Raw genomic sequence first — 11677 nt, 5'->3', positions numbered from 1 at the left:
AACACGATACGCTAGTGTCGAAGCTCGCTCGTGATCAGTCTGTCTCTTTCACGCTACAAGCAAATAATTCCCCTTCTGCTTTCTTCCGTACTGTTTTCATATACCGCTCTCCTGATCAACTTAGTGACGAAACGGCCTCACCTAGTACCATAGACCCGTCTTGGTTTCAGCAAGTTGGCCCACCTTAGGATATACTTCTAGGCGTCTTGCTTCGAACAACTACCCTTAGGGTGCTCATACACTGTTTGACCGAAGCCAAATATTTGACTCTTTTTTAAAGATAAAATTTGGTCAACGTGTACTGATCAAATATTTTATACACAAAACACGACAAGCAAATATTCAATTATTGGATGCCTAAAATATTTTTTCAGTCTGTTCTTCGAACCTGTCGGTACATGGTTAGGTTACCTTGAATATTTCAGTTGATTTTTTTTCCATGTTCGGTGTTTGATATTGTTTACTACTGTTGAAAATTGAAGAGTGGCAAACAAAATAGTGTTTGTACAAATATCAAATCAAACCTTATCTGTCAAAAAATATCAAATATTTGACCCCCGGGCAAACAGTGTACGGCCACCTTTAGAAAAATCCTCGGTCGAAAACTACTAAATACATTTGGTAATGCAAAATTAGTAGAATGTACAAATTTTTTTGTACATATTGTCAACAAACCCGCATCCCTACCAGAGATTAGTATATTTTACTCGATAACATTAGTAAGCTTGTATATTGTCATATCTGAAAATTGGTGAGAAAAGCGCGTATTAACAATTTTCATTGTTCCCATAAGGCAATACGGAGGTATAATAAGGATATAATTCTGATACGTGCATTTTCGGCGAGAAAATGTAGCCGATATTGGGCTTCCGAATCATGGTTCTGCTTGACATATGTGTTTATTAGTACGGTCGAATATGACTATATATTGGTAGTATTTACCAAAAAATTCGTTATATTTACTAATTATTTCTCTCAGTGTAAATTGAATAACGGATATAAATCTTCTTACCTTCTTATAACCTCGATCCACAGTGGCATCAAGCGTTTTGGGTACCGGCGCTTTTCCACTTATTATTTACCCGTCAAATATTTTGGATTAACATTTGCTACCCCAAGTAGTAATAAACAACGTATCATTTTCTGCAAGTAGTAAACAAACGGGAAGATTTGACTCGTATGCTCATACTCGATAAGTTTATTCATTAATCGAAAATGGGCAAAGGAAAGGCGGAGGTTGGTACGCCAAAGTACCTGGCCAATAAAATGAAGGCCAAAGGTCTGCAGAAACTGCGCTGGTATTGCCAAATGTGTCAGAAACAGTGCCGAGATGAGAATGGTTTCAAATGCCACACCATGAGCGAATCCCACCAGCGGCAGATATTGCTGTTCGCTGGCAATGCAGGTCGTTTCATCGATGGATTTTCGTCGGAATTCATGACAGGATATCTGCAGATCCTTCGCAGGCAGTTCGGAACGAAACGAGTTTCGGCAAATAAAGTTTACCAGGATTACATTTCGGATAGACATCACTTGCATATGAACGCTACCAAGTGGCATTCGTTGTCTGAGTTTGTTAAATATCTCGGACGCAATGGTCATTGTGTCGTGGATGAAACCGAGAAAGGGTGGTTTATCTCCTACATCGATCGGGACCCAGAAACTCTGGCTATGCAAGAGAAAATGGCCAAGAAGCAGAAAATGGATAAGGATGATGAAGAACGACTGGCAGAATTCATCGAAGAACAAGTTCGTCGAGGTCACAAGGAAGAAGAAGCGAGTACTTCGTACACAGAGTTGAAGCGGCAGAACGAAGAGGAGACAATAAAGATCAATTTGAAATTGGGTCTCAGCTCTAAAGTTGAAACTAAACCAATCAAACTGGAAAAACGGCCATTGGAGCCGTCTTCCGATTGCCCAAAAGAAAAAAAGTATAAACCTGGGTCGTCATCTGAATTTAAAAAGCCTTCGGCTTTAGATGAACTTATTAGAGAAGAGGAGAGAAAAAAGGAGAAAGTTAATCGAAAAGATCACTGGCTGGCGGAAGGAATTGTGGTGAAGCTAGTAACGAAATCTCTGGGAGAGAAATACTACAAGGAAAAAGGCGTTGTTCTAGAAGTAATCGATAAGTATCGAGCCAAAATCCGGATGCTTGAGACCGGAGATAAAATAAAGGTGGATCAGGTGAGGTTTTCTTTTCGTACACTAAAATGTACAATTTATGTTAACATACGATTTCATTCTTCAACAGTCACACTTGGAAACGGTCATTCCAGCAATTGGGAAGCAGATACTCGTTCTGAATGGAGGATACCGGGGGAATACAGCTGTGCTTAAGGGAATCGATACAGATAATTACTGCGTAACGATTCAGATCGCGTCGGGTCCTCTGAAAGGTAGAATAGTTAAAAGTGTACAATATGAAGACATAAGTAAGCTTTTTTAATTTATGATTGCTAGAACTATAGAACTTTGATAGATAATAAACTTATATAGAACTATAGAACTTATATGATAGATAATAAAGAGCAGTACTCGGTTTAATAAAAAAAAAAAATTAGCGTGGAAAGATAAGAGGACCTCCTTCACGGGATAATTCCGACCACAAAGGGTTAAACAGTTTCTGGCCGAGCATAGCTAAGCACGCAGAGAGTGAAGATCCGATTTTGTTTTGATTCGACGCTAAAGGCTGCGCCAATGTTAAATCCCATGAACTTTTTCAATTTGACAAGCATTAGGCTGAGGACATAGTAAACGCGTAAACGCGGTACGGTGCGATGCGATGCAATACGGAGCGGTGAATTGGAGCTCATCGCGTGGTATGACATACTGATCGCTTCAGATCACGCGTTTTTTGATGTTTCATTTCACTCCATTCCACATGTAAACAACCCAGCCCAAGGATGCCAGATATGATAACACATCTTCATTCTGTAAACAGTTGAATTGTGAGATATTTAATTTGATAATAAATTGATTTTTTCTCAAAAAAGTCGCAGTAGGGTTGTGTCCGAGACACGACCGCATAGTTGATGTAGGATTCCGTTAGGCTATCTGTTCATTTTGGATATGTTTGAAGAATTACATCGTTAAACTCTTTGATAATGATTTGGTGGTCCTGAAAAGGGCCGTTTTGTTTGGTTGTTGGGTATTGTTTGTTCACTCCAACAGTTTTTACCGAGTGATGATGACAGAAAAATGGTAAACAGTCATTGGACGGTGCGTATCAGATAAAAGATACCGAAGTGGAACAAAATATGACGAAAACCACCCTCTGTGATCCTAGATGAGATGCCTCCTGTGTTATGTATGGATGAACTATAGAAAAAAAAAATCACCAATGTAATATAAGATAATTACCAATACCGACCACAATTATCAATTTTTCTCATCAGTAAAAACATATTACTTTAATATAGAGAAAACATATTTGAAATGGAAAAGGTAATTTTCTTTTATAAGTTTTACTTTCTGAGTGTGCTTATGCTAAATTTTTCACAGTAATTTCACGAAGCAACCATGTTCCAAATTTAAATTTTATTTGCTAGAATTAATCGTATCACTAACCTTACTTGCAATATAAAAATGCCCCCGACTTGCATATATTTGCAATGCCGTTTTCCCTCGGGCACCTTAGCTTTGATATCTCTGTTAGGGAACACATTTCGGTAGGAACAAAAGTTCCCCCTACTTTCATGTATTTGCAATGCCGATTTCCCCCAGGCAGCTTGGTTTTGATGTCTCTGTTAGGGAATCGCCGCATATGTCGTCAATTTCGACCAATCAGAAGTGGGTATTTCCGTTAGGATAGGGGTTGAGATTTTTCAATTGTTCGATAGTTAGTTTCATGACATATATTATTTTTTCCAATATAAAAAATTGTTATGGAGCACTGAAAACGATTGAAGCAAAAATTTCATCAATCCATCATGAACTGACTGAGCAATAAGCGTTTGAAATTGGACAATTTTCACGATGTGCTCGATTTTCGATTTTCAATTTGTACCCCAATATGTTCCCGAAAGACGTAATCCTACGTCAAAAGCTTCAACCGAAAATCTAAATTGAAGGTACAGCAAATGAACAATTTTTTCAGTAGCATTTGCTAACTTTTTCTCTCAACAACTCAATTTTTATTTTTGTTCGATTAGTTCAGTTGTGAAGATATGCATAGATAAATCGTCTGGCAACCATCACTTGCGTTCACTCGCGGCAAAACACTCCACACACAGATTCGCCGCATTGAAATCGCGTTCGCATCGCGTTTACTATGCCTGATGTCACAATAGGCGGATTCGCCGCCGCGGATTCCGCGAGTAAAACCGCAGCGCAATAAGGATAAGGATCTACAGTGTATTGTGAATGAGCCATGTCACACAGAGCGGGCGGTTTTCAAATGGAGAAAATAACCGTCGCGATATCCGCGGCGGCGAATCCGCCTAATGTGACATCAGCCTATGTCAGGTCCAGGCGGTTTGCATTTGATTTCCGCATTCGTGAACGAAAGAGCTTTCCCGCAAATGAGCCCGCGCCCGCGCCCACATCGCATCGCATTCACTATGTCCTCGGCCTTAGCGTTGTGCTAGAAACGTTTCCAGGATTCTACAATTGATGTAGATGTAGAGATGTGGAGAATTAATTCTGTACCCTACAGATAAAATTACTCCGTAAGGAAATCATTGTTTCAGTAAACGAGCATGTGGCACGAGGATTGGTCGACAAAAATGGATGGATCGCTAAAAAAACTTGACGGTTGGCTCGCATTTCGGCGCTTCGATGTCTTGTTTGTAAAGTTTCTGCGCCCTGATACTCCACAGGCTTCGTTAGTGGCAGTGTATTTCATTAAACCCCTCTCGACTATTAATCCCTAGACACGGGTCGTGTCACTCCTTGGCTTAGGGGCCTATTGGCTTCTTTCTGTATGTGTTAGCCACGGATAACAGCTATTATAACCATCCTTCTTGGGGCCTTCGGACCCTCTGCTCGGGCTGTCAATAGTTTCATGTTCTTTTTCGAACATGCTACTAAAAAGATCCATCATTCGCATGTGGAGTTATTCAGTAGTTAGAGTACATTTGATTCCATTTTCATTATTGAGAGCAACTGGTACACTAGTTTCCCTAGAGATAAATTAGTCCTAAAATATTCGATAATTTCATCACAAGTATCTTCATATTGATCATTGCCAGATTTCACAAGATGAATATATATTCAGCTTTTTCTATGGATTATTACAGGAGTTCATTCAATTGAGAAGTGAATCAGTGCAGTTTGTAGCTATTCTGCTTCATTCACAGTTTAATTCACAGTACAACGTGCCGCAGGTACGGAGCATTGTGAATTCATTGAAAAATTACGGTGAGAAACTGCTGAGATTGAGTCCGTACGATTCTTTCGCTTGCGTCTAATTTTATTTTTGCCTTTGTGAGTCTGTAAATAGGGGCAGTGGGAGTAAAACGGATATGTTAAAAGAACTTCAATTGTATCTTTGGAAACTCATATTTCGCAAAACATGAATGCAGATTCTTACAATTCAACATACTGTTCCTGGAAATAATCGGCCCAATGTTCTATAAAAAATGTTTTATAATGTTTTTCACTGACATTAAAACAGACCAAAAAGTAGAACTTTTTTTCGATGCGGGTAATATGGACATGTAGTGGGGGCGAATATGGACAGGTTTATAATATACGAAGCGTAGAAGTTTATCGGTCGTGAGATGAATAATTTTATTCATCCAAGGTCTGAACTCATCACGAATGTCCGTAAAATGATGAAAACTCAACTCAACTATTTTGCTTTTGATTCCGGTCAGTTTCTAGACAGTCCACCTTTGGCTTTCCTTAGTGATAAAATAAACAGACTTTTCATAGTCCATTTCACTCCCACTGGCAACTGTCCGTGTCCGTTATGCTAATGCTTTCTTTACAATGCAGGCTTTTAATCGCATGCGAAATACTCACTCGCGATATTTTTCAGTTCAGCTCTTTACAATGGTGCGCGATATCGCGAGATGATCTGTCATAATCTGTCTGTCAAACCTGCGTCTCTCTAATCATACCGCCATTATTTGTTATGGATAAGGTCGTACTAAATTGGTGGAACAAAATCATATCGCTAGAAATGTGAAAGCAAGTATAAATCGCACTGTCATGGGTGATTCCGCGCTTTGCTCTGATTGGTTGACGAATAAAAATCGTTATTGAAGAAAAAATCACACTCATTGTGAAGGATTGTAAATCCGGCATAAGACGTTCTATGCGGGGCGATCAGGGTTACCATATCTACAGAATAACCTGTATTTATACAGATTTTTCAGACTTTTTGAAACCAAGAATCTGTAGTTACAGATTTCAGATTTTTAGGGTTTTCATACAGATTTACAGATTTTTCAAAATAACGATCCAATATTAGTAATGGCTTGACCTCAATAATATTTTTTCCCATCTCACCAATTTTATTCGTATAACATTCGAATCAGTCTGAATGTCATTATGGCATTCATATGTAGCGTGAAGAACTGATTTCTCATCTCTAATCAGGCGAAAAGTTGCAAAAGTCTGTGTCGTCGATTAGCTTTACAATAATTGAATAACACATTTTATTTTTTTTATACTAAATCACAGTGAATGCGTATATTCTAAATTCTATTTCTTAATTATTATTGATTTTAACCCAACAATTCATAATAAACTTGTTTGTTTCTATCACCCAAATTAAAGTCATCTATCCGCTCTACAATTTGTTCTTTGACACCAAACTTCTATCTTCCTTGATTTCGCTGCATTATCGTTATAAACAATTCCTGGTGAAAATTCAATCAAAATCTTGAAAATTTTTACTCCGCTTATAATAGCCAAATAAATTTCACATCAATGCAATGTTACATTTTTTCTTGAAACAAGTCATATTTGATATATATTAAAAAATCAAATTATATATAATCGAGTCCAAAATTGTATATAATCGAATCATATATAACAGAGTCTGTATATAATCGAGTCCGACCTGTATAAAATTTTCCATAGAGCTGGTGTTTTGGTTTGGGACTTTTTACTTCCTCACCGAACCAGGCCCTTTAATACAGATTTCGATACAGATTTTCTGAGAAAAAACTAAGATAAAAAGATTTTTTGAGACTATTAAAACTGAATGAATTTAAAGGAACAATTTTCTGGACTTTTTTCATTCAATTTTCTTCAAATTTCTTCGAATAAATACCAATAACGGCTAAAATACACAATAGCAACATTACGGAGACACGCACAGTCTGCGAGTATACGAGTTACGATTTTGCGCGCGAGCTAAACAAATTCATTGGTTGATGAATTAAACAAGCTTTCTCGTACTACATCGCAAAGACAAATGAGAAGGTTCGAAGCATGTATTTGGAATGCGTTAAATACGAATATAAAAACCAACGTCAATCAGTTTTCCACGCAATTGCCTATTTCACGCAACTTTTTACTGCCCATATCAACCCTATGCGACGGAGGAAATACGGTTTAAGGTAGGCAGGAGAATTAAATGGAAACAACCGACTTCCGAGAAACGAAAGCTACCACACAAACAGTGAAAATTGGCGCTCCACGTTTTCAAACACTGGAGAATTTAATACTATTTGTTTTCTACGCAAATGTGCAATTGCTACGCCTGTATATTATTAAACGGTGAAGTTTTTTCTTTGTTATATAATTGCAAGTCATTACCGCGAAACCCTAACCGAGGAAATGAAAGGTCGATTTCAGTTGTGGTTGCTTTTTCCTCTTGCCTCTCATATTTCCCAGGGAAATTAGTGCAGCCGAGACTTTGTTCATTTTTCATACTGTAATCATACTCACGTGTTGGATAGTTGTCTTCCTGCATTGAGATTTGATCTCAACATTAATTTTCAATGAGACCGTGAACTGTTCACGGAAGATTCGTTGAGACTAGCGAGCTTATACGATTGAGCAAATATAGAAAATCTAGTTGATAGTGTTTTTATGGCATCAGAGTAGTTTACCATGTGAAGTAGACCCACAACAAAGAAAATGTTTGGTATGTAACGCAGCCGCGATCATTTCGAGAACAGATTATGTATTTTGTATTATGTATGAATTATGTATCATTTTTCAGGCACTCTTCCTGGTAGATCATCTGTTGTTCATTGTCTTATTTATTTTTTTAAATCGTATACAGATTTGATTACATCATCCTATGCAACTATAGTTAGACATCTCCTCCGGGAGGATTACTAAGTTACATGAAGAGAGATAGTTCAACTCTTAACTCATATCCTCTATGGATATACAAGTTACGTTGTTTAAATTTAATGGAAAACAAAAACTATTCTCGTAAACCATATAATATATTTGTTACTGGGAATGGAACTTAGAAGTCTTGTCTTGAAATATTATTCTGAAATGTCTTGTTGTTAATCATCTTAGCCTTCAATGGAACAAAGATCCATTTTTTTTATTAAAATCATGACAACATCTTGGTGTTACGTATCCTGCAATTGTAATGTTGGCACAATTACCTAATCCGATATGCTAAAATAAAGCAAACATTATACAATAGATACTAACTCAAACCACAACGGATGGCAAAGAGGGAAGCCGCTTTGTTTGATGGCACACAAAGCGAGGAAGTTTATTAGCTGCGATTAGACAATGGCTGGGGAGGAGAGCATATCGCAAATCACTCGGTTTAGTACGAAGCGCATAAACTGTGCGCTCCACTAATGCTCCGTATATATTTATATAGGTTGGACCGAGTATTATGTTGGCGAATATGCAGGTCGAATTAAAATTTAAATTTATATTGCATCATTTGCAGCCGTTTTTATGCTCTGCAGGCGCGTCGGCTGGCGCAATACAAACTGTCCCAGAGCTTATACGAGTATATGGCGAGTAGGAATCTAGCAAATATATCACAACGTTTCGCGTGGAGTTATCCCAATAATAAAAAAAATCGAGTTCTCAAAAATTAATTGAACATTTGATACATCGTGTATATAATATAGGGGGAGTTTTAAAAATTAAAAATTTAAAAATATAAAATTTGTTTTCGAAGCAAAAATTTTGCAAAATGAATGTGTCTGTGTTTGAAAAAATAAGAATGAGTCGGGAAAGAACGAACACTTGGCAGGAAAGATGGACATTAACTAAAAATTCAAGTTTATGTACTCGATAAGTTTTGGAGATCTTCAAATAGGCTTTAAAATTTATCGAACAAAAAGGCTTGACTAAAATCACCTACAAGGGCTTGTATTTTTTCTCATTTTTCACGTCTAAAATAGTTTCCGGCATTCGGGGTGACAAATTCAGATTACGTTTTGAAAGCCGCTCTGCTGATTCGTCCATAATATCTGGTTGCTCTTGCAAACGTAGTTAGTGGGCATCTGTTAAAAAACTAGAAGTGGGTTATAGCTTTGATATAACCGCAAAGTGGACGAAGGACTAACCTTGACTTAGCAAAAAATAAGTAACAAGCATATAAATCTCAGACATTTCATCTCTTAGACATTCCACTTCGTTTAGCCGGAGAAGAATTATTATCGCTCAAAGGGGGCATCGATTCCTCCTCGGAAATACCCAGCGCAAATAGTACACTCCCCAAACCCCGACAACTGGAATAATCGTTGATCCGGAGCAGGATTATTAACACTTGAGAAGGAATGGATTCCTCCTAGAGATTACACAGTAAAAATAAGGCCTCCTTCCCAACATTTCCAACCTCTTAATAACGACGATCGATCGCAGCATTCATAAACAAATATTGATATGTAATATAATATCCACTACACCATATCACATCGTGTTCTTCACTATCAAATCCATAGTCAATGGCACCCATCGATACCTTGGTTTTCGCTATATGCTCCGTTAATTCCGACTGCAGAGCATAAATGGAATTGAAAAGCGTCAAACGGGAGAAAGAGATGTTGGAGGTTGAAAGTAGATTGGCAGAAAACTTTTCCATTTTATCATTCGAATAATGTGATTATCATACATTTTGGTTTTGCCAGAAAGAGATTATTAATGCTCAATGGAGGAATCGAGTCCTCCGAGGAAATATCCAGCGCAAATTAGAATCGACTATCGATTGCGGCATTCGTACACAAATAATTTTATATCACAAACTGTCACAAATTTCGTATTCTTCATTATCAAATCCATAGTCAAAGGTACCCATCCGTATCGAATTATCATCGACACCACGATTTCCTCTAAATACTCCTTTAAGGGCCTGCAGAAACTTTCCTAAACTCTAATCCATCAAATTTGGTGTCCCTGAAAAGGGCCGTTGATTATATGCTAAGGTAATAGCAAACTCTCCTCGGATACGACGGGCCAGCTGGATGTGACGCGTTTTGCGTGGATAGCACACAAATTGGTATATTCGAATAGGCCTCCTGCAGTGCCATAACCGCGGAACTTTGGAAGCGACAGTCGGTTTGAAGTCCTGGGCAATTCCACGAACCAAACGATGCAGGTAGTTTGCGGATCAGCAACTCGGTCGACTTCTGATAGCGACGAATTTCACGCAAAGAGATGGTTCCCGGTTGGTATCGATGTGGCTTCTTCACACTTCCTGCGGCTGATGCGCTTTTCCGAGCTGCTTTACCACCGGTAGATTTACGAGCTGTCTGCTTGATCCCGATGAAACGAGTCCTCACGGTGCGAGAGTAGAGGTAGAATTGAACGAAAGCAAAGGAAGCGTCATATTATAAACCATAACAGTATGAAATATAAATCCCACCCCTTTTATTTTGTTCGTAGCTTAGCCTGAGAGTGAAATAAATAACATCGAAGTAAGTATACAGTAAAGTATTTGAATCCGGACGCTTTTTGATCCGGACACTTTGCATTGCATTCAATATCATACCGCAACCATAACATTCTGTGCATGTTGAATTAATGCGATTGTTTAGTAACTATCATGCGACTGATGCGATTGATTAGTAACTATCAATCGTATTAATTCAACATACACAAAATGTTATTGTGTATGTTGAATAATTGCACTTGATTGGAAAATCACAAAACAAAATGTATTTGGTCGCGTTATTATATTAATGTTTTCTTAAAATAAAGTCTTTCGCTTGAATGTAATTTTCAATTCCAAGGGGAACTGGCAGACTATTTTTCAGCAACGATAGCATCTTTCCGGATTCCTCTCGATGCTCGATGCCCGCCGTTGGTTCAAAAAGTAACAAGTATATGACGCGTAGACATTTTGAAAAAAAACAGCACTCAAAAATACAATTGAAAAACACACGGTTTGTCTATATTTCCCTCATACAACCATGAAATCCGGTAGACGGCCACACCGTACTTTCTATGTCCCGAATACTTACCTGTGAAGGCTTACCAACTGATCAGCTATTTTTCGGCCGGAAAAGGGAGAAAGGAGAAGAGAAAGATTGAGAGAGGAGAAAATAACTGCGAGAAGAGAGATGAATATAAAAGAGAGTTTGAAAAGAAGGAAGGAAGTCGAAAAGGGATAAGGGTGATGATCGACTGCTTCTTGGCTCACGGACCGTTGAAGAAATCGGATCGATCTAGAATTAGCAAAATTATATTAACGCGCATTCTTGCTTTTGCAGATGAGCACAATATATTTTTGGATGAGCAGTTTGGATTCCGAAAAGGTCACTCTGCAATTCACCAGCTTCGTAGAGTATACAAT

At 38.0% G+C, this 11677-nt stretch overlaps 1 protein-coding gene across 1 annotated transcript; it reads left to right on the top strand.

Annotated features, from left to right (window-relative positions):
* Positions 1–1086: 1086 nt before the first annotated feature.
* On the top strand, positions 1087–2939 carry LOC129768302 (DNA/RNA-binding protein KIN17). Its single transcript, XM_055769853.1, has 2 exons — positions 1087–2184; positions 2252–2939. Exons 1-2 carry the CDS (start codon positions 1216–1218, stop codon positions 2444–2446), a joined length of 1164 nt encoding a protein of 387 aa, XP_055625828.1. The 5' UTR covers positions 1087–1215; the 3' UTR covers positions 2447–2939.
* The last annotated feature ends 8738 nt before the right edge of the window (positions 2940–11677 follow it).

Source organism: Toxorhynchites rutilus, chromosome 2 (assembly GCF_029784135.1).
Source record: "Toxorhynchites rutilus septentrionalis strain SRP chromosome 2, ASM2978413v1, whole genome shotgun sequence".
Taxonomy (NCBI): domain Eukaryota; kingdom Metazoa; phylum Arthropoda; class Insecta; order Diptera; family Culicidae; genus Toxorhynchites; species Toxorhynchites rutilus.
This window is presented reverse-complemented; position numbering and strand designations above follow the sequence as displayed.